Genomic DNA, 24506 nt, shown 5'->3' with positions numbered 1-24506 from the left:
TCCAACAGAAAGGGGATAAAGGTGATTTTCTCAGAGTTAGCTGAGAATTAAATGAATAGCATTTATGAAAATGTTCTATAAACTCTGAAAGACTCCATGGATGGGTGAGCAATGGTGTCATTTATGGAAATCAGTAGATGCTATCGCCCTCCATATTCTCTGGATATATTCTCCCGTCTCTTCTCATAAGACTGGTCTCTCTAGCCTTCCAGTAAAAGGAGTCTGTCACAGATCCAAACACATTAAAGTGATTGGAATAGAGGGCTCACTTTTAGGGTTAATTTGCAAGTGAGACTACAAAATGAGCAATGAGTCTAACAAGAGACCAGATATGATGGGTATCATCTTGCAAAGGGTGCCTGGGACATGATGTAGGGTAGGACTCTTAAGTGCCTCTAGCAACCAATGGGTTCTAAATGTGTTTCTGTTCTCTACAAAGACACAGCCTTCAGCAGGGAATAGAGGTTTAGGAACTATGTGCTGTGAGTCCTTTTAAAAGAGAACACCAGACCATGCATGTGGACGTATAGACAATAACCTTCAACCCTAGTGTCCAGGGGTTGAAGAAGGACAGCCACTGAGGAGGAACTCCTGCTAGTTTGGGATCCACAGTATGAGGCAGTGTCCTTGACCAGGGACTAGGACACATTCCTGCTGGACAGTGGCCCGAGATCTGGGCAGGACTGGTGCCTTCACAAGCCAGAGGCTGCCTTGTTGATATGTCAAGGTGGGAGTTGAGGAAGGAGTGGGGACATCAGGTTTGGGCCCCAAGGGGAGAGGAGTGACAGATTTAGAAGCCCAGGGCTTTGCAGGCTATTTGGAACAATAAGTCACCCTGAGGGGGAAGGAAGACACTTTCTCTCCCTTAAGGGTAAGTGATGGCTGAAACTCAGAGCTGTGTCCTGGAGGGTGGTGTGGTCAGCCAGGCATGCCACTGCAGCAGTGGAAGGGAAGCCAGTGGTTGGCATTACCGTCTCTCGCCTACAGTGTGTGTGTGCCCAGAAGGCTCTCTGATGAGCCTGGATCACACTTTCTTAGAGAGAAGAGGTATAGGAATGAATGGTTTACAGTGAAAAGATCACGAGGTTGGAAGTTAAGAGTCACAGGCTCTAAATCTGTCCCATTTCTGACTTCTGGTGTGACCTTTCCTCTGAGTCTGTTCTCTCATCTGTCTGTTGGAGAATTAAACTAGGTTTGTCCAGTGGGGCGAGGGGTAAAAATTCTCTGCCTACCATGGTTGTTGCTAGAAGCATTTTCACTTCCCAGATAATTGTATCTTCCTGTATCACTGGGGGACGTCCAGGTTTGTTTTATTGAGGGACATGGAGTATGACAGGGAGTCAGGAGACTTGTTTGCAGGTGTTTAATCAGCACTGAGAAGAGGACAAAATCCCTGAAGTTCATCCTCACTTCTGTCATTTATTGGAGTGTCACTTTAAATATTTGAGACCCAGTTTCTACACATGTGATAAAGGAGAGCATTCTCACTACAGGCATCTCCTCATGGTTTTTGTGACTTCAGGCAACACTAAAGGTCAGCTGCCATTTATTGAGCACCTGCTGTATACCAGTCAATCTGACAAATGCCTTCCAGTGTCTGATTCGTGAAGGTCACTGTGAATGGGATTACTAGTCAGGCAGGGTTGGCAGGGGGTGGCACTGACAAGAGACTCTAAATGAAAGGTGAGTTTACCCTCCTGGGGAGATAAAGTTGCAAAATTACCAATCAGGACTGTCAAATCTTTCTCAACTGGCTGTCCAAAGTCATACCCTCAGGCAGCTAGGATGAGGCTGGCTGGCGGGCTCCAACCCCACCCCTTTCCAAGGTCGGTGCCAAAATGCTGCCCTCCAGCAGGGAGGCTGCAGCTGCCTCCTTTGGGCCAGGCTGGTGTCCAGGGCTGGCCACAGAGCTGCCTGCGGCCTCCTGGAGAGGTCCCAGGGTACGTTCCTCTCTGCCAAGATATAACTGCTTTGTGGTGCAGTCTGAGTGTCCCCCCTCAGCCCCACCTGCCAGGCCCTGTGGGCTCCCGGCTGGTCTTCACGATAAGCGGGTAGTAGACAGCCCACCTGCTTGATGTCAACATCTGTGGGCGCGGCCCCAGGAAGAATGTGCCTCTCCCAGCCTCCGCTCAGGTAATTAATCCCCACAACTGACAGGTGGCAACAGGCGGCCCTTTGGCTGGGGCCATCAAGAAAAGTGCTTGGAGGAAGGATTCTTTTCTCTTAAACTATTAAGAGCACAAATCGTACATGTCTGGCAGCTAGACGACTGTGGCAGGAAGGGAGACAGGGAGAAGAAGTGAATACCATGCCAGACAGCTCTGGGGCCAATTTGGGGATCTCCACCTGCCTGATCAGTAGGATAGATCCAATAGGATATGGTGGCCCGCGTCCTGTTTGCAAGTTCACTTTGCAGAGTTCCCTTCCTTTGAAGTAGATGTAGCCCGAAGTGGAATACCTTAGTTGCTAATGAAGAAGTTGAAGCCCGAGTGGGGAAATGATTTGCCTCAGACGCTGCAGGAAACCATGGTGTAGGTGGAGGACCAGAGCCCTGTCCTCTTGACTTCCTGTCCACAGTTCTCTAGGCAATATTTACTGCCCCAGTATACACATGCAGCTCAGAAATGAGGTGATAAAATTGTGGTCTAGTTGCAGGAGTGTAATTAGTTGGCTCTTGAACGCTATTTTGTCTTTCCACCGAAACTTTTAAAATTGGCTTTTCAAGAGGACACCCTCAACCTAGCCCCAAACCATATACCCTCATTCACTCCCCTCTTTTCATTTTTGGTGTTTCGGTATGCCATCCATCATAGGACATTAGACTGATATTTGTTGAGAGTGTGTTTACTTCACTAAAACCTTTGAAGTGGCTACTTTTTAATTATTATTTTTTTAAAGCCTCTCTTCCTAGATGTGAGGTGTATAAAGTTTCTCAAGTGAGTTTATTTGTAGAGAACAAATCCGGGCTATAGTGTATAATTAGCTCATACAGTTATATAAGGTTATTCAATATATATACAGTATATATGCAATTATATAAGGTTATTCGGTATATTTCAAGCAGCTCATACTGAAGCTGTGTCTGTTTCTTTCTAGCTAAGACTCTTTTTCCATTTTAGTGAATTGGTTATTTATCATTAATTTTCCAAAGCCTCTTGATCAAAAATTAGGTTTTGACCCTTATATTTTTATTTTCAAGTATCTCATCTCTCCCCCTTATTAATCTTTCCCCTGCCACATCAATTGCCATAACTTAATTGTGTCCTCTCTGAATACCCCGTCTGCTTTGTATGATTTTCTTTCCTGACTATTCCAATTATTGATTTCATCACCCTCTTACCCTTATAAAAGGGCCTTTTAAATTTGGCATTTCCCAAGAATACAGTTTAGAAAAGAAAAAAAATTAAGTCACTGAATGTTTTAGGATTGCTCTGTCTAAATTAAGGCAGGCTTTGTACTTGATGATTGCTGAGCGTGGATGAATGCTGTTGTGACAGCTTTTGAGCTTGCCTTTTTTTCCCCCCTGCCAAATATTTTACGTTATTTAAGGTAGTACAGACTCACACCTTTCACCTCTTGTATTCTTTGAACTCTCTGAAAAAAAGAATTAAAAACTAGAAGTGCACCTAGCATTTCCTGTTAGTGAATGTAGTTGTCTTTTAGATTATTTGTATGTATCATTGTTTTTCTGTTAATTTTAATCAACCCAAATTCTTGCAGAAGGCCAGAAATGTCACTGATGTTTTTAAGCATTAGCTTAGGTTTTACTCTCTTTTTATGACCCAGCCATCTTCAGAGTAGGTAATTTGCCCTAAGTCTTAATGGACCTCAGCTGCATCTGGTTTTATATGCTAAGGTTAATTCTGTGGACTAATGGCCAGTAGTAGGTCATAATGTGCATAGTATTACATTAGAAAAAATTTAAAACATTTTCTTTTCGCATGACAGCATGCCAGATGTGGATTTATCTGGAAGCTGGCACTGTAGCATCAGGATGGCATTGATGCTACCTTATATAATTGCTTCCCTTGAGTAGTAAGGTAGATTATATAGTTATTGATTTGTTTATACTATCCATATTCTTGGAGAATTGTGGGTCAAGGCAGCCTTGCAATTGGGATTTTCATATAGTATGGCATTTCTTCTGGAACAGGTTGAAAGAGTAAAGTTGATTTTTGTTTTGTTTGATGGAGTAGGGAGGAAGGGTTTTTGTTCCACCTTTAGGAAAGAGAGCTGTTAAAAAATTATGCAGGTGTGTGCTGATATTAGCTGGCATCTCTATGCATTGTGATACTGAATTACCAGTCTGGCAGCCAAGAGCGTGTAATATAGTATGTCGACTGAGGCAGGTGGTGACGGTGGGTCATAGTTAGTGGAATGCTTTTTTTCCCCCCTTCTCTTTGCAACATGTTATTAGTAAAGGAGCTGAATTTACTCTTGTTTTCCAAAATCCCCGGAGTTATGTTATTTGAACATGATATTTGGCTTTGAGCAGCTCATTCCTCAATACACCAAACCTCTTCCCTTCCCTTCCCTTCCAAAACAAAACTTAGGCAAAGCTTTCTTTTGCATTTTGTCAGGGATATTGTATAGCAACAAAGAGTTTAATTCATGTGTTAGTTTTGAGGCACCTCTGTTCCATACCACTGTCGCAGTACTTTGCTCCTGTGGATGTTCAAGATTGTGTAAGAGGAAATTTTGTTGAGGCTCACCACAAAATTTGGCTCTTCATTCTTGCTTGTAGGCTAGTACTTCCTAGGAATAAACACACTCTCGAATGTGCATACATACACGTAAGTACGTACATTGACTCCTACTCTTTTATATATTTCCGATCTAGAATCAGAAAGATGATCAATACTTTGTTTTCCACACTCTTTATAAAGAGTTACCTTGCCAGTGTGAACATCGTAACTGGTGTCTGTAACAGATTTGTACCAGATCATAAAATATTCAAAATAGAAGAAACATTATAGATCATCTAACAGAGCTTCCTCATTTTCGCCCTGTGGATTATTGGCTCAGGGTTCAGGGAGATCCTATGCATTGCCTGAAAGTCCTCAGTAAGTGAGTGTCAGAAGTCCATGACTTCTTTGGAGAGGTCAAATACTCCTATCTTTGGAAGAAAATTCTTTCACACGTGCTTTCTTTTCTTTTTTCTTCTCATCACAGTATTTCATCTTCTAATTTCACATTAAGATTTGCATAATTTAAGCAGCCACAAGTTCACGTGCAGTCTTACCTAACTAGGTACAAAGATTAGTACAATCCACTGCTGACTTATCAAACCTAGGATCAACTGGAGTAGAATTGATTCTTAAAGAAACTGGTGGGCATTTCATGTTATTCTTTTGTTCAAGATCCCATTCTGAGAATATAGTTACAAAATAGGGAAGAAAAATCTCAATTTCTAGAGAAACATATTTACTAAACTAAAAAGAATGTGTTACTGGGTCAAAAAAGCACTATGAAATATTATAATCCTGTAGGAAATTGGTGGTCATATTTTATTTTTTAGATGACCTCTGAGCTTTGTACCTGTTTTTCTAATCATATTGCATTTATGTAAATTCACTCTGCTACCAAATTCACCAGTTCCCTTTTGGCCCCATACAATGAGCACTAACTGCATGGTGCATGGCGAGGAACACTGGTCTTTATGTCAAGACGGTCCTTATTGCTGAATGGATTTAAGCAAGTCTCATTTCCTCTCTGGAATCAATTCCTCTTGGACTCCTCCTCTGTAACTGTAGTGGCTGGACCAAATGATTTCTAAGCTTTTCCTGATCTAATCTTCTAAGAAAAGCTTAGCAAATGTATCTTACACTAAAAATTCCTTAAAACAGGTGAGTCAATAAAAGAAGCATAGAACCAAGTCCTTGGTTTAAAATGTCAGTTTGGTTTTTTGTGGAAACTCAATCATTAGAGTATGTTAAAGTTGTAAAAAATATGTGCTTTCCAGAAGTAGGAATATCTGAGTTTATTCCCATGTTGCCTAGATTTAGTTGAGCAACGTGTAGAAATCATTTTTTCAGGGATGCCCTCCTGACCCTCTGGACTAAGTAGAGCCCCATGTTTTATCCTGTTTCCCTCTGCTTTTTCAGAACATATGTCACAATTTTAGAAATAATTTATTTAATGTCAGTGCTTCCTTTAAACCAGCTCCCTTAGGGTAAGGAATACTGCTAGTTCCCTGGAACCTAGGACAGAGCCTGGCATGAAGCAGGTGCTTAATAAATACTTGTTGAATTAATGAACTAACTTCACCTCTCGAAACCTAAGTTTTGTATCTGAAAATCAAGAGGAGAAGGAGGTTTAGACAAGATGTGCTGTAATGTTTCTTCTGGGTTCTAATATCTTATTTCTATATTCTATGTCTTCTAAAATCATAAGTCTGCAGTGATTTTACAAGTTGGTGCTACCCATGCTAAATTCATTTAAGACAAATTTTAATTAGGAAATATTTCAAGCATATAAAAAACAATAAGTAAATTTAAATATCTGAGTATCTACCAAAATGTTAAAAATGTTTCCATATTTCTTCAAATCTTTTCTTCAAATAAAATATGACAGATAAAGCAAAAGATCTTCCTCCATTCCAATTCAATCCCTTCTTTCCTTCCAACTATTAAGATGAAGGAAATACATCTGTATGTAAGAACATGAATAAGTCTTAAAAACATGAGAAATAGAAATGCCAGACCACTGAGATTAAATTTTGCGCAGTGTAGTGTAAGTAAATATTAAGTTCACATAAAATTATATTACATGTACTTATGGATATATGCATGCATATTTTACAAATGTGTGGAAGCAGATCAACAAACTCCATTAGTTTTTTACACAAATGAATCTAGTAACTTGAATCCAGTTTAGAACCCAGTGATTACTAGCAGATAAATATGAACTGTGTGATTCATTGCAAATGGTTAATCTTCAAACTTTAGCAGACTTTTATTATCTGGCAACAACCAGTTCCTGAAAGGTTGAAATAATAATGTTTCCACAGTGTTCCCAAGATTACTTAAGCTACACTAAGCACTTTATGTGGGCGATCTTACAAATAGGAGGCTTCAGTAATGATCATAATACATACATGCCTTTTATGTTGGTCTTTGCAGTTGACTAAGGCTTCTCATGTCTGTGATTTTTTTCCTCCACTCTAAGAGATGTATATGGCATATTATAATTTTTTTCTATTTTATGTTTGTGAGAGGTGAAGTAACTGCATAAAGACTCAGGGAATAAATAGAAGAGGCAGAGTTTAAATCTTGTCTTTTGACCCCTAGTGCAGTAAATGTTTCCCATTATTGGTTTTGGATAAGAGTCCTTTTCCAAAGCTCTTGGCTTTAAGAATTAAGCCCTTTCCTCTTCTACAACAAAATTGGCCTGTTAATTCCAGTGTTACCTCATGGTATTTTATTTTCTTTGTCCAGAATTAGAACAAATTATTTTTTCTTTTCTCTATCTGTTGATGAGTCCAATGACTAAGCCCTGTCTCATTTTGCTCCTGAATATTGGGAGCCCTGTGTTAAAACTAACTCTCATTCATTCTGCTTTGACTTTAGAAAAGAGATAAGAAAATGACATATTATTTTTGCAAGCATCTTTAGTTCTAATGAATAATAGTTCTTGGCCTGTTTTGGTACTTCCATGCATATCTTTCACGATGAAAACTAGAAGACTGAGTTTTAGTAATTCCAAAATATTTTTTCTATCTCTTCACCTTTTTCTTCATTTGTACTGCTCTAGTTTAGGCTCTCCTCATTTCTTGTCTGAATGGGTCCTAATGAGTCTCCCTTCTCCCTACTTTGCCTCAGTCTTGCTCCTATCAGCTTTGTTTTACTTACTACATAGAAACTGATTAGGTCTTTCCCCTGCTTTGCAATTGTCAGTGACTCTCCTTTGCCTGCTGGTAGAGTCCACCTGTTTCTTGTGACATCCAAGTCTCCTCTGAACCTGGTAGCTGCCTTCTTTGCTTAGCCTCATTGCTTTCTGCTCTGCCTCTCCTCCTTCTTCCCCCAGCGCATCTCTATTTCAACCATATTAACATCTCTTTGCTTGTACTCATAATGTTCTCTCTTCATAGAGAGCCTGCCTTCTGCCTCTTGACTCTTCCTCCTGTTTTTGGGCTCACCATCTAGTTGGTGAATAACTTGTCTTTTATAAGGCCTAGTTTAAATATCCCTACCTCTATAAAACCTTTATTCTCTGCTTTAGTGGAATATATTTACTTTTCTCTTTCTCTCTTATTCCAACCAATCCATCAGCGAATCTGATTAAAATATATCTGGAAACCAGCTACTCTTTACCAGCTCCCCTGCTGGTCTAAGCCACTCTCATATTTTTCACTTGGATTATTTGCAGTAGCTTCCTTGCTGGTCTCTCTGCTTCCATCTTTGGTCAACAGAGTTTATTCTTCACATAACAGCCAGAATCTTATTAAAATGCAAATCAGATCACGTCACCTTCTCAAACCTCTCCAGTGGCTTCCTATCTCACATGAAGGAAAACTGAAGTCCTTACTCTAGCCAAAAACCTTGCATGATCTGGGCCCCAACTTCTCTCTAAATTCTGATCATATCCCCTATCACTGTATCCTCTGTTCACTGCTCTCCAGTGACACTGGCCTTCATGACAGACATACTCACCCCAGGACCTTAGCACTTGCTGTCTTCAGTAATTGGAACATAATTTCCCTAGTAGTATGAACGGCTCACTCTAATGCTTCCTTCAGATCTTTCTTTGAATATCAACTTACCAAAGTATTCTTCTCTGACAACTCTAGATAAAATAATATCCCCCTCATATAATGGTCTCTAACTCCTGGCTCTTGACTCTCTACTGCCTTTAAATTTACTCTGATTTTCTTTATCCACTATCTGACATAGTATTCACTTGTTTATTCTAGAATGTTAGCACATTTAGAGCCTTTGCTTTTGTTCACTTCTGAATTTCCAAACCTTAAACAGACTCTTGAATATAGTAGTTTCTCAATAAATATCAAATTTATTAATTAGTAGTTAATTGCTCTATCCTCTGTAATTCCATAACACTTTACATACCTATAGCATTGTTTGTATTTCACTCTACTTCTAAACTATGAGCAACTTGAGGGTAAGGACTGAGTAATTTTTTCTTGCAATTTATTTTACACTTTAAAGACTATCCTACACAGTGAGGATACATAAGTTTCTCCATTTGAGTATTTTTAAGTCTTATTTCTGTCTGTTCCTAGTACAGAATAGAGTACCTGGTATCATATAGTATGTGCTCAAGTAAATGTTTGTTCCATAGTTATTGAATGGTGTGCAAATGGGGAGATAAATAGATTTAATTTCTAGTTTACAATGACAACTGCTTAGCAGATTCTAAGGTAGTCAATGTTTTATTTTCCACTAAAATATTATGAATTCCTGAAAAATGCCTAACTAAATTAGACACTCAAGCTATTGACAGTCTCCTGTAGCAAATTTATTACTAAATTTATTATTAAAAAGTATGGAACTGAATTGAAAAATGTCAAAGGAAGCCAATACTAGCTCTGGCCATAGCTTGCTATATTCATGGAAAACTACAAAAACAAATTAAGGGCCTGTATTTTTTAAAAATTAGCATAAGGGAATATGATTTTAATGAACCAAAGAAAGCAAAATCATCCAAATAACTGAAAAATAAAAAAGGTTAAAAATGTTGCTTCAGTACAAAGTAATAAAACATAAGCACTGTTAAGTTGGAGAAGAAAATAATAAACCTAGAATAGCAGGCTCTGATGAAAAGATGACTGGATAAGGTAAAAAGGGAGATAGATGAGATAAGCAAGTTCAACTGAGATGCAATAGAAGAATTTCAATTCTTTGTAGTAGAATAGAACAGAATTAACTCTAGAAAGCCATACTTATGGTAGAGAAAACAAATTTGAGAAGCTTTCCCAGAATGCAAACAAAAGAAAAAGATGTCAACAATTAGTGTTTGAGTATATAAAATGTATGCTGGATAGAGAGGGATATCCAGAGTAAGACTTATATGTTTCTAGAAACTAATAAGAGCAGAAGGAACAAAAACATAAGTAAAAAAAGGAAAAAATAAGAAATTTACTGATTTGAGTTCAAGCGTGTTAAGTTGAAATATCTCACCAATTTCCAAGTTATTTTGAGAAAAAAAAGGACACATTTAGAAACATTCTCACTTAAAACAAAAACAAAAACAAAATAAAGAAGGAAACAAAATCCTGAAAATATCTAGGGAGAAATAAGCAGCTTACTTAATTTAAAGGAAAAAATTCAAATTGACCTCAGACTTCTACAATGCTAAAATATACATTGACTCAATTATCCAGTTTCAAGAGATTCAGTTAAAATTAATTTATGTACTAAAGATTTGTATACTAAAATGTGCTCTTCAGTGTTATTTTTAATATTTTTACAATGGAGTAATTTATACTATAAAAGAAAACATGCTTAAATAAATCATAGTATATCCCTTTTTAATACTATAAACATAACCACATAAAATTATATTTTAAAATTAGAACAGGCTCATGATATGTTAAATTAAAAATAGATACCAAACTTTTTATGATATGCCCCAGTTTGTGTATATGTGTGTGTGTGTGTGTGTGTGTGTTGGTGTATGTGTGTGCACGCACATAGGAAAAAGTCTAAAATGTTAGGGGTATATATCTCTGGGTAGGGGGAATATGTCATATATTTTCTTTTTTCCACAATTTTTTTATGTATACATGTTGTTATAACTATGAAAACAGAGAGATTTATATACAAAAAAAAAAGAGAAGTTGGATAAGTTTTTAATCCCCATAACTGCTTCTAATAGTAACAGTACTACAAGGAGAGAAACTTTATAATTTCAAACATAAAGTTTGGAGTGTTTAATATCCACCCAAAAAGCTGCTGGAAATTCAATGCAGTGGACTTACATCACCAAAGAAATTCTTAAGTTATAGTAGATTCTTTTTTCAGGTATAAAATCAATTGGGTTTTTGATTTGATACCTGTCAGTAGGAAAAACCTAGCTAGAGATAAATATAACCTTGGAAGAAAAATGAAAAAAAAATCTGTTTAGAATGGTAAGAAAATGTGCAAAGGGGAAATAAGTTCAAACTAGAAGTGGAATCCATGAAACAAACCAAAAACCTAGAGAAAGAATAATTTCCCTCAAGAATGTTGTATAGTCTCTTATTACATTGGATACGAAGTATAATAGAACCCAACCCCCCAAAAAGAAATGCTTCATGTGTTCCTCAGTGTTAAAAATTAGATACATCAGAATGTTGTAGATATAGCTAAAGGAGTGTTTAAAGTGAACTTTGTGGAATTAAATGCTTATATTAGGAAAATATGAAAGTTTAAAATCAATGATCTAAGATACCAATTTAAAGAAGAAAAACAAAACAATAGCAAACTGAATGATAGTTCAATTAATGTAGTTAGACAAGAATAAAAAATTAAAAGTCATGCATGTTAGAAAAGAAGAAATGAAACTGGCTTTACTTTCAGTTGACATCATCATCTATGTAGAAAATTGTACCTACAAAAAAGTACTAGAACTAATAAGTTTAGAAAGATTTTGTATATTGACAGGATATATGGTCACTATACAAAAATCAATTATATTTTATGTACTAGAAAAATACAATTAGAAATGTAAAATTTTAAAGTATTATTTATAATTAAAAAGTATTAAAGAAGTAATCTAACAAATTTGTGCAAGATTTGCACACTGAAGACTATAAAATATTCCTGAGAGAAATTAAAGATGTTCTAATTAAATGGAGATATATACCATGTTCATGGACTAGAAGATACAATATTGCTAAGATATTAATTCTCTTCAAGATGACCTATATATTCAACACAGTCTCATCCAAAATTCTACCAGGCATTTTTGTGGGAATTGACAAATCTCTTGTAAATATTATATGGAAATTCAAAGGACCTAGAATAGCTAAAACAATTTTGAAAAAGAAGAACAAAATTGGAAGAATCAGATTACCTGATTTTAAGACTTGCTATAAAGTTAGAGTAATCCAGACAATGTGATACTGATGTATGAATAGATCAATAGAAAAGAAGGCAGTGTCCAGATAAAGACCTGAACACATACGGTCAATTAATTTTCACAAAAGTTGCCAAGGATATTCAATAGGAGGAAAATATAATCTTTTCAACAAACTGTGCTGGAACAATTGAATATCCACTAAAAAGAAGAGAAAGAGGAAGAGAAGGGAGAGAAAGAGGAGACTGAAAGTAGTTATAGGACTAAATGCAGGAGCTAAGATTATAAATCTTCTACAGGAAAACATAGAAAATCCTTCTAACATTGGATTAGATCAAAATTTCTTAGGACACAAAAATGCATGAGCCTTAAGGGCAAAATATTGATAATTTCTTGAAATTAACTGTTTTGGAAAAGCACAGAAAGTGGGGTAAAAAATGTAATCTATAGCCTGGGAGAAAATATATAAGTTTTTAACTTATATTACATAAAGGACTTGTATCCAGAATACATAAAGAACTCTCTTCACTCAAATTATGAGCACAAGCAACCCAATTAAAAAATGAAAATTTAAAAAGTATAAAAGATTTGAACAGACACTTCAGAAAAGAATAGCAAATAAGTATATAAAAATAATATAAAGTGAATATAAATATATTTATATTTTAAACTTTTCATTATATAAAATATAAATATAAACAACATATATATGTATATGAAGAGATACTCAAGATCTTTAAACATCAGGGAGATGCTAATTTAAACCACAATGAGAACCACTACATACCTGCTAGGATGGCATTGAAATTGACAATACCAAGGGCTGGCAAGGATATGAAACCCTCATACACTGCTGGTGGTGATGTAAAATGGCAGAACTTCTTTGTAAAACAGTTTGGAAGTTTCTTATGAAGTTAAGCATACACTTAATCAGCAATCATGCTTGCAGTATTTATCCAAAATAATGTAAACATATGTCTTAAGATTTGTATATAAATGTTCATAATGCAGTTGTCCCTCCATATCCATGGGAGATTGGTTCCAGGACCCCCAGTGAATACCAAAATCCACAGATGCTCAAGTCCCTTATATAAAATGGTGTAGCATTTACATTTAACCCACATACCACATACATCCTCTTTTATACTTTAAATCATCTCTAGATTTCTTATAATGCTTAATACAGTGTGAATGCTATGTAAATAGTTGCTGGCATGGCAAATCCAAGTTTTGCTTTTCTGAACTTTCTGGAAAAATTTTCCTCCATATATTTTCAATTCATGCTTGGTTGAATCTGTGGATGTGGAACCCACAGATATGGAAACCAACTGTAATTTTATTCATAGTAAATAAAAACTGGAAATAATTGGTGACTTGATAAATAATGGAATTCCATTAAATAATAAGATAGAATGCTGATACATGCAAAAACATCAGTGAATCTCAGAAGCGTTATGCTAAGTGAGAGAATCCAGGTACATAACGTACAGTATTATTCCATTTTTATAAAAATTTAGAAAGGCAAAAGTGTAACGAGAGAAAGCAGGTACAGATTGCCTGAGAATGGGTTGGGGTGAAGATTAACTGCAAAGGGGAAAAAGATAATTTTGATGAGGGGTGGGGACTCGGGGAAGGCTGGAGAGGGGATGGAAATAGTGAGTATCTTACTCATGATCGTGGTTACATAAGAGTGTACACATGTCAAAAGTCACCAACATGTACACTTAAAAATTGGTGTATTTTATAGTAAATTACACTTCAAAGCTGATTAAAGGAAAACAAAGCATACATACCCAAAAGAAGAAATTGGTCTTTAGATTTACAGGATCTCAGGTCAATGTTTGGGAGCATTTTAGAGGTCAAGTTTCAAAGCCCCAGAGAGGAAGAGAGACATTAAAAGAATCCAGATGTATTCCAATTTGTAGTCTCTGCTGACTTGAATCACCAGGGTATTTTAAAATCTTGACATAAATTAGATTCCTGTTTTTAGTGATCTTGCAGAAGCATGGAAAATTGGTGAAGATGATAGTGGCTATTTGGTGGGGGAAGTGGGCAAGTCTAAGGAATTATGAATACACTCTAGGCCAGGGAGACTGAATTTAGTACTGGAAAAATATTAAATGTCATCACAGAACCAATTTGCAAATAATGAAGGAAATAGAGTAGCAGAAACTTGGCTTTGTCAAGAAGGAACCATGCCAGACCACTTCAGCCCCTCTGATTACTGAACAGCAGTTCTGGAAGTTTAACTGGAAGCAACAACTGGAACGTATCCTGGCCCTGGTCAGACATTTAGATTTAGTCAATAGTAAACCCTCATCACTAAAATTGGAAAATATGGTTTACAGCCCCAGATGCAGCCCTAGCTGAAGAGTAATATCTAAATTTTCCTGGCACGGTGTAGAGAACAGAAGGAAAATATGTTTGAATTGTGGGTGATGAATGTATGGTGTGTTTGAGGCATGATGAAGTTTGCATGGGTAGAACATGAGAGTGGGATGTGTGTGTGTTTGTGGGGTGGGGAGGGAATGAGAGAAAGATGAAGCCAGAACACAAAGGGCATTCATACACCATGCGAAAGAGCAGGACCTCTTTCATGAATTCCCCAGAGCCATAATAGAATTACTAACAGACAGCTGGTCCTAGACTCTAGGTCGGCTTTGTCCTAGTCCAGGATTGTTTCACTTCTATCACTTGCTGCTTCTCCCTGCACTGAAATGAGCAAACATTATTATACTGAGAAATAAATAAAGAGGAATTATTGATGGTAAGTAGATCATTTTTGAGCTCCATTTTAACGTTAGAGAAGATTGTATACCTCTTAGGTTGATTTGGCAAATAGCCACACGTTTGAGAATTAGGAAAAAATAAAAGTACAGAAATATGCACTGTAGAGCCAAGAGACTGAGAGATGAGGAACTACCGTTCCAGGACTATGGATGATTCCTATATTACTGGTTGTTAACCAGATCTTCTCTGTGACCTCAGGCAAGTCCTCTGCCTTCTTCTTATCTATAAAATGGGGATAATAATACTGATCCATTATCTGTTATCTGAAATTCTGAAATTCAAAGAACTCTGAAAAACAAAAGTTGCTTTGGTTTCATTTTAATTTCCTAAGTTCGTGGCAAACTCAGGTGGTGGTGAAACCTGGCCTGAACATTGAGGGTTTATGGTCATTTCCTACTTAGTGTGAATCTTCATGAATTCTGAAGAAATATTAAGATTTGATTATAGGGTGACCCACTAAATCCTGCTGGAGGTGTTTATAACATATGCTATATGTTCTAAAATCTAAAATCTAAACAGTTCTGGATTCTGAAACATCTGGCCCCAGGGGTTTCAGATAAGAGACGGTAGATCCGTAATACCTTCCTATTAGACTTCTGTGAAGATTAAATTTCTTACTCCAGAGCTCAGAAAATGGTGAAGTTATTATTGCATATCATTACTGAAATGCAGAAATTAGATTCCCCCTCCCACCACTTAAGGATGAGTGAAGATGTAACCTGATGATGCCTAAGATTATTCTTAGTACTTTTACGTTTTAGTCTGACAAGTGTGATTTACAGTATATCAGCTATTGAAACAGAACGTTTCTCTTAACTGTCTTACTTATCCTTCTTTTCTTGAAATCTTTACACGCTTGGATGGGTGACTTATTTGCCTTTAGGTGTTAGCTGACAAACTTTTTTTGCAATCATCTTTCCTAAGGTGCATTTTATGAAACTCATGTTTAGATTATACATCTCCTAGTTTAGTTAAAACACAAACAGATATGCTTATTTTCTGAGAGTTCTCAATAAAAATGAGTTCATAATATGCTTTAAGACAATGTCTTTGTTTGTAAAGTCATTGGTTAAAAACACCAGAGGAAAAATATCTACCTAGATTTCATTCAGTGTTTCCCAAGTAGAATTTTTTTCCTGTGGTTGATTTATGGCATGCTTCCTATTTCTTCATGCTATATAAAACCCTTTTGCTGTGTTTAATCCTTGACCTGTGGGCATGGAGAAACAATTATGTAATACACGTCTAGTATTAGGAAATTTTTAACTGAAAATTTCATATAATGAAATGCTTGGGAGAAAAAAAAAGATTATTTAAATAAATATTATATTTCAAAAGGAAGAGGTAAAACTTTTTTTTTTTTTTTTTTTTTTGCTGTACGCAGGCCTCTCACTGCTGTGGCCTCTCCCGTTGTGGAGCACAGGCTCCGGATGCGCAGGCTCAGTGGCCATGGCTCATGGGCCCAGCCACTCTGTAGCATGTGGGATGTGGGATCCTCCCGGACCGGGGCATGAACCCATGTCCCCTGCATCGGCAGGCGGACTCTCAACCACTGTGCCACCAGGAAAGCCCTTTTAAATGTGCTTTTCCATGGGACATTTGCCTCTATTCAGAGTTGGGTTGGAACATAGCAATAATGAATCCCTTTACCACTCTGGCTCCTGCTCCCCCGTGTCTTTTCCCTGGAAGGATGTTGCTGTCAATTTAGGATTGTAACCTGTGTGTGTCTGTTTACCTTTGTTTGGGTAAGTGTTATTAGGTACCCTGCTCTTGGCCAGCAATTCCACTATGTGGGTGGTTTCACTCAACATCAGAATGAGGAGGAATTCAGTGATGAGACATTGACCCAGAGAACAGGGGTGATAAGGTTTAAGATAGTATAAGGATTAGAATGTAGACTTTCTATACTGTTTCAGAGGTGGGAAGAGGAAACAACAAGGATGGAACTTTTTCTTCAAGGTCTCATGCTTTCTCCACCCTATTTTCTAATTTTACAGTCAACCAACCACTGAACTTCCTCTCCCTACAGAAGGTAGTGTGGGGAGGAAAAATTTCAGTCACTTGTGAGTGAAAAGATAATCTTTTTGCTGCCATGATTTGCTGTGTTGTAGTAGAGCAGTCCTTCTTTCATGACAGCGTATGACCAAGTGGCCCCTTCCAGATCCCTCATTCTTTTAGGCTATGACCTTAGAAGATAAGTGCAGTCAATTGCAGGAACTTTTGCTTTGCAGTTTTCTAGTTGGTTGACCTCAGGTAAAATGTCTTCACTATCTGCCAGGTATTCTATCTTAAAACATTTTTTTCCATAAACCCTAATTCCTATGTGTATTATAAGGGAGGATTAATTATAGTCTGTTTAATATCACTCAGTACATGAGAACATTGTTTTTCCATTTAGTTTCTGGTACTCTGTAAAGCTGTTCATAGTGTTAATCATTGAAATATTTCTGAGAATCTCTTTCTTCATCCTAAAGAGAAGATAACAGGAAATAATGTCATAAATGTGTTTTGATAAATGTGAAATAGTTTGTAGACATAGGATTTTATTTAAAGTGGAAAGAAATGATTAATTTGATCAATGAATGTAATTCCCTCGAATAAGATTGCTAGATGTCATGCATATAGTAGCCAACGGTGAACATGACGCTGAAAGCTCAGCCTCTGTACACCAGTGCCGAATCAGATCTCAGAGATAGAGTTTTGGGTGAAGTAGAAGAGAATAGCTTTATTGCTTTGCCAGGCAAAGGGGGGCAGAGTGGGCTCCTTCCCTCAAGAACTGTGTGACCCAACCCTGGAGGATTTGGTGAGGAGTTTTATAGTGATGGTTCAAGGGCAGAGTTGATGATAAGATTAGGGTGTGTGCAGAGCCTGCACTCCTTTAATCTGGTCTCATGTAGTCTGATGAGTTTTTCTGGTTGCTTTAATCTGGCCTCAGGTGGTCTTCTCTAGAATGAAGAATGCTAACTCCATTTGTTGGGGATTTTCATTCTGTAAGGCGCTCAAAGATATTGTTATGTGTATCCCTTGAGGCAGAACCAGGACCCTGCCCCAAGGCTGCACTATTGTTTTTTGGCTGCTCCTCATTTGTCTCTGCATCCTCTCCCTTCCCTGATTAGCAAATGTTTGAAACTGCCCTTTGGGGTGCAGGGAAGGTCATGGAGGCTAGAGTCTGTTCCCTACAAACAAGGAATGGGGTACCTGGAAAGGCTTCTCTACCCAGGAGCCCCACAGGGTCCTGCTCAGTTTCATACAGGCAGCTATAAAGGTATGTGTTTAGAGAAAGTAGATACATGTTCCTTGTTCTGATTTTGAACAGGTATTTTGAACAACAGTATCTCCTATTGTTTCTTTTCTTTCCTCCACCATTGGCCCATCTCTAAGCAGTATTCCACTGAACTGAAGAAACTGTACTGCCAGATTGCAAAGACATGCCCCATCCAGATCAAAGTGATGACCCCACCTCCTCAGGGCGCTGTCATCCGTGCCATGCCTGTCTACAAGAAGGCCGAGCATGTCACTGAAGTGGTGAAAAGGTGCCCCAACCATGAGCTGAGCCGTGAATTCAATGAGGGTAAGGAGAATGGGGATCTGTGGCCGTTCAACTAAGTTCCTTGAAATAGAGCTCCTGTGGAGACTTTTGTTTGGTGCCCACTTACCTCGTTCCAACCTCTGCTGGCTGATGGCAGCTCAGGCTACCTTTTTGGCTGACAAGACTGTCTGAGAATAATGATGAGTAAATTTCAGGCTTTCACAGTGATTGAACTGTTTATTTTAATATTGGTAATTGCTCAGTGACCTGGACTTGCCTCTCTACTCCCTACTACTGCTTCCTTCCTTCTTCTTCTTTTTTTTTTAAATGGGAGGGTTTAAGGAGAACATGTGGCCCTTGATCTGTTGGGCCCTGGCTAGGGGCTTCAGTGCCTCTCCCAGGGTGATTGTCAAGGCCAGACCAATGAGGCTATAGAAGGGGAAGAGATAGGAGGATAAAAGATGAGAAATATTGAAAAAAAAATAGAAGAAGAAAGTAGGAACTAAGAAAAAGAAATGAAGACAAATAATGGATAAGAAGAGTTAATAGAAGATCTACAACATAAGCTGGGGACGGGAAACAGTAAAGTGAAGGACTGGGAGTCAAAGAGCAGGTATCTTGGGGTGACTTTTAAGTGCTGTATCCATAGGTAAGTTAGGCCCCAGCCTCTGAGCCTCAGATCCAGTAATAGTTTTACAGAAGAGGTCATTATTTCCAAGGGTCCCCTTACATCTGCTGTTCTAAAGTTCTTTGAAGGCAGGCTGTCAAGAAGAGAGAAAAATGGAAAAGAAGGACAGAAGAAAGCATAAAGATTCATCAAAGAGTGATGAGGGTGCAGGAGGGTTGGGAGTTAGGATACATTTTATAGAAATTATATGAAAAATAGAAAGATTGGTAGGTAGCCAGAATGTGTATATGTAGAGAATATAATAGATGTTAGAGAAAAAAGTAATGCAGAAAGAAAATAGATAGAAATTTAAAAAGAGAAAGTTAAAATACTCCCAGCTTAATACAACTATTTTTTTACACATTAATTTCTAGTCCTTGTTTATATGATCTCGTTATCCATACCTTTGCATCTTGCTTTTCACTTAACAATATGCTATAAAGGTTATTCCCTATAGCTAGGCTTCATTATAGGTTTCCATAATTGCCCTCCATCCCTCAAGGTGACATAACCATTTCTTATTGTTTTTTTTTTCTCTCACTGTTTGACATAATAGCTGTTTTTAGTTTTTGCCATAATAGATGACGCTTCAGAGAGCGGAGAGCATCTTCATACACTTAGCCTTTTACTTGTATTGAATATCTGATTTGTAGAATGAGAATGTGCAGTCAAAGGTTACAAAACCCATTCATGTCATTAACTCTTGGAGCAGCTTCTTTCTTTTCGAGTTCCACCAGGTATCACATTTTGTGAAACTTTGCCTATACTCTTTTAAAACTTGCTTGCCTTTTCTTACGCTCTAACCTGGGGCTCTTGCAGCACAATAAAAACAGTTAGTTTCCCATCTTTATGACCAAAGTAAGATGGAGACTTCATGATGAAAAAAAGAATAGACAAAGTGAAAGTTATATCCTTGTCCTCCATAGCTTCCTATTTAGTATTTTTAATGGTCAATTTTGGGGCAGTATTTTCTCTCAAGCTAATATATTTTTTTAATTAACTTGCTCATTTTTCTTCCATTTTCCAGAGAAGCTAGAAAAATGACCTGTATGGATCAGGTCAGAGATGTAGTCATAGAGTTCTCTACCACTTGAATTGTTTACCTTGACCATCAGAAACATGGGACTATTCCCTTAAATACAGATGAACATTCCTGTCCTTTCTGTGGCTATATGGGTGGTGATACTTTCATGTGTTAGACCTCTGGCAACAGGATCTATTCCTCTTTTCAAGGATGTATATTTCCTCTATTACACAAACCATTTCTTTGGCCACCAACGTTCTGTCCATACAGTTTCATTTTGTTTTCTTTGTTTTGAGAGTGAAGAACTAAGAAATTTTTTTTCTCCATTCTGCAGGACAGATCGCCCCTCCTAGTCATTTGATTCGAGTAGAAGGGAACAGCCATGCCCAGTACGTAGAAGACCCCATCACAGGAAGACAGAGTGTGCTCGTACCTTATGAGCCACCTCAGGTAAACAGATAAGTACTGGGCAAACTTGAGATTATTAGTTTTGGTGATAGAGGGTGTTTCAAGCATCAATTTCTATTTTAGTCCTTGTTATAAAACAACTAACCTTTTTTGTGTTTCTTCTCTCCCTGTTCTCCACAGGCCACTTCTCTATCCCCCTTCAAAAGTCCTAAATTTGAGCTAAATTTATACTTGGTAATGTGGCTCTGTGTCCATGTTCCCATCTTAAAGGCAGACAGTAATTGAATCTACAGTTGAGTTTATACGTGACATTATTATCCAGAGATCTTAACTGGCAATTCAGCTAGTAGTGGATGTACACAAGTACTGGATACAAGTATTTTTACACTGGCCTGAAAATGGGAGACCCTAAGATGGAACTCTTAGCTGAAGTTTGAATGTACAGGTTCACAGGTTAGAAAAGCAGGGTGGTGTGGCAGAAAGAACACTGGGGTAGTGAGAACAGAGACTCTTTGTTTGCTGGCTCACTCTGTGGACCTTTAGCTTATAACTCTCCATCTCTGGGCTTCAGATTGCCTCACCCATAAATTCATTTTCTGGACTAGATGATTTAATTTTGAGGACCTTTTAAGCTCCAGAGTGTTCTTTATAAAAGTGTACATTCACATATATGTTGTACTGTTTTTTATCCACCTTGGAAAAATATCCCTGGAGCATTACTGCTATAGTTAGTAATTTTTTCATCTCTCTCTTTTCGTATATGTGATGAACCCTATTTGAATTAGGTGATATGATCAGCTTGCAAATGAATATGTAGGGTCAAAGATTGTTATTTTTTAAAAGTCTATATCTCACCTTGGGTAGGGTCCAATGTTACAGATATTAGCTTTAAGCTTCTCAAGGTCCAAGGCAAAGAAGAAGCTACTGTGGATTTTACAGTTTGACTTTGTAGAAGAAAGCATATCGCTTCCTCAGAAGTAGAGTTGTTTAAATAAGTGAGAACTAAGAAGGAAGAACTGAGAAGAAAGAACATCAGTTCAAACCATGGTTAACACCGACTGTTTTTTCCCCCTCTCTGTGTTAAGGTTGGCACTGAATTCACGACAGTCTTGTACAATTTCATGTGTAACAGCAGTTGTGTTGGAGGGATGAACCGCCGTCCAATTTTAATCATCGTTACTCTGGAAACCAGAGAGTAAGTGGCATTTGCAGAATTGTCATTCTATAGAAACTCTGGGCAGAGGGCAAAGTGAAACTGTGTTTGCTTTATCATTACCTTTACATGTGCAGCAGAGAGCTACCCTTGATTTTGTCCTTTGTGCTTTAAATCCTTGCTGCAAACACTTACATAAAAGATCTAAGAAAGTGGAGACAGAACGGGGTGGGTAAAGGTAGAAGAGAAAAAAAAAAGAATTGGGAAGGTGTTCAAGTCGCTTCATACCTGAATTCTTGACATTTGACTGGAATAGTTTCTGATTAGACAGTGTTTGTTTTCATGTGGCCCCTGAGGCATTTAACAGTTTCTTTGAATAAGTCTGAGCTGCCTATGGGGATTTTATCTGGAGACATCCACTGGCTTAACTCAAGTTTCCTTCAAAATATGTAGCTAAATACAGCTGTTCAGCTAATGGCTTGGAGGTTCTTTGCAGAACAAATGGATGCTATTTACTAATATCGCTCATGGCGTGTAAGCACTTTTGTGTTCTGCCAGATGCTTTGGGGCCCATCCTCAAAGCAGCCATAATCGAGCTGGTAGTGGTGGTGCACTGGTGATGGCCAGCAGGGGTCTTTTTAAATTCTTTTAATTTAACCCTTTCTTCTCCTCTTCTCTAATTCCTAGTGGGCAAGTCCTGGGCCGCCGCTGTTTTGAGGCCCGGATCTGTGCTTGCCCAGGGAGAGATAGGAAGGCAGATGAAGACAGTATCAGAAAGCAGCAAGTCTCGGACAGCACAAAGAACGGTGATGGTACGAAGCGCCGTAAGTAGCTGTAGTGGCCAAATGGGGTTAAGTCTTCTCCAGAGAGGGGAGCTGGGGAGTGATCTTTGAGAAGCTGCAGAATAAGACCTAAGGGCTTTAGAGGCAAGTATGACCCAGGGCCCCAGAGCTGATGGGAGCAGCTCTCGCTGAAATGGGCTCCAGGTGTACACTATAGCTTTTCAAACGCAAATCATCACGGTGAGGATTTCTTAGTCAGCAATGCTCCAAATATGCCTGCCAAACCAGTAGCGTCAGCATCATCTGGAAACTGGGTAGAAATGCAAATTCTTAGTTCCCAGACTTGCTGAATCAGAAATTCTGGGTGTGAGATCCAGGAACCTATGTTGTGTAAGACCTACAAGTGATTCTGTTGCCAGCTAAAGTTTGAGAAGCAGTATCTTAGCCTATTGATATCCATTTATTTTTCTATTATTGAGCATGAGGGTTGAAAATGCTACCTGCCTTCCTCATGAGTCTGGGGGAATAGTGAGACTTAAGAACACATTTTATAAAGCGCAGTCTGGGAAACATGCAGATCTGGGTTTCATTGAACCTTGATGTGTAGGACCCACTTGGGGCCTTAGTTACATCATTTATAGTGAGGCTAATGATTTAGGTCAGTTGTTTTCCAGCTGGTCTTTTTAAGCAGTAAAAGCTTTTATTAAAGAAATATTTCAAAGAATGCAAAATAGCTGAAAGCAGAGCTGCTGTAGCTGAAGAAGCAGGAATTGGGGTGGGCTGTGGTTTCATGCTCCACTCACACCACCCCTTGCCTGTGAGGTACAAGTCCCCAGAGGCCTTCAGATAACAGAGGTTCTTCAGGTAACAAGTATTTGAAAACCATTGATCCACTCCAGCTACTAAAGCGTGAGACATAATTCTAGAAGGTGTCTTGCATAAGCCTGATATCACTACAGCAAGTATTGTAAAGAACATCACACTATGAATTGTATCATGAAAAATGTTTTAATCTTTTTACTGATTATTCTGCTGAAGAAATAAAAATTTCTGTTGCATTTTATAGAACAACAATGTTATTACAACTGACCTCCATTAACTTCTGGCTGTTCAGTGTGATTTACTTTTCCAGTTAGTCTCTTTTTCTCCCTAATTATTCCTCAAAAAATCATATATATAGGATTTATATTATATATATAATATCAATAGTACATATAATATCCATAATTATATCTCCACCCTTATTTTCCTCTTAGGTCTGTCTGTTGGCCTAGCTCCATACACTTCCCTGAGCACCTCAGTTACCAACAAATCAGTAACTTTCAGTAAGAACGATTACTTGAACTCTGGTAGGAGAATCCTCTCTATACCCTGGATCCTGGGTGTAGTTTCTACATTGTGGAAACCTTAGGGATTTATGAGATTAATTCACTCATTTTACCAAAGAGAAAACTGAGGTCCTGGAAAGAGAGACTGCTTATCAAAAATTATGCGATGTACATACTGACATCGGAAGGGTAAACTCACATGGCTGAATGCACTGGCAAGACAACCTCTATAGCATGCATTTACCTCCTTGGAAGATAAATGACCTGAAAAATAAAACACAAAACCAATGTATCTTCCTTTCCTGAACAGCTGTTCACAGACCCATACCAGGAAGACACAAGGATTCCTGCAGCATTACTTAAGCCAGAGGCCATTTTCCAGCCTCCTCGACCTCCCCGGGGGTTTTCTTTCATTTGTTTTCCCTCACATTCCCTCCTCCCCACCTCATTATTGCTAGGTTTACATCTAAGGTAAAAGCAATCATCACCAATTACTGGCTGCTTAGAACTAGAAATTCTAATCTCATAAGTGTTGCTCGTGCTAATGTGTGTGTAATAAATGTATTTATTGCTTCAGAAATATTACCAGGATGAAACTTGCATTTTTCCTCCACCAGCTTTTCGTCAAAATACACATGGTATCCAGATGACATCCATCAAGAAACGAAGATCCCCAGATGATGAACTGCTATACTTACCAGTGAGTCTCCCTTGGGTATTCATGATCGCTTCATTTTCACCTTCTTTGAATGAGCTTTTACTCTGGGGTCATCTTTCGATTATCTGTGACAATGAGAAGAGGGTGATGGA

The 24506-nt window shown here is 38.0% G+C and overlaps 1 protein-coding gene across 9 annotated transcripts in view; it reads left to right on the top strand.

Moving 5' to 3' along the window:
* The window catches only part of TP63 (tumor protein p63), a gene marked incomplete at both ends in the record, with an annotated part of 209989 nt that overhangs the window by 162964 nt on the left and 22519 nt on the right, over positions 1-24506 (top strand). For 5 of the 9 annotated variants that reach the window (XM_082624674.1, XM_082624676.1, XM_082624678.1 and 2 more), the window contains 5 exons: positions 18190-18376; positions 20360-20475; positions 21519-21628; positions 22274-22410; positions 24314-24396. In XM_082624674.1, the coding sequence (XP_082480800.1) occupies positions 18190-18376; positions 20360-20475; positions 21519-21628; positions 22274-22410; positions 24314-24396 (633 nt within the window). The remainder of the gene's footprint in view (positions 1-18189; positions 18377-20359; positions 20476-21518; positions 21629-22273; positions 22411-24313; positions 24397-24506) is intronic. The other 4 variants (XM_082624675.1, XM_082624677.1, XM_082624680.1 and 1 more) reach the window with 1 other exon arrangement.

The sequence above is a fragment of the Mesoplodon mirus genome (genome assembly GCF_964341445.2).
Source record: "Mesoplodon mirus genome assembly, chromosome: 6".
In the NCBI taxonomy this organism is placed as follows: Eukaryota; Metazoa; Chordata; class Mammalia; order Artiodactyla; family Ziphiidae; genus Mesoplodon; species Mesoplodon mirus.
This window is presented reverse-complemented; position numbering and strand designations above follow the sequence as displayed.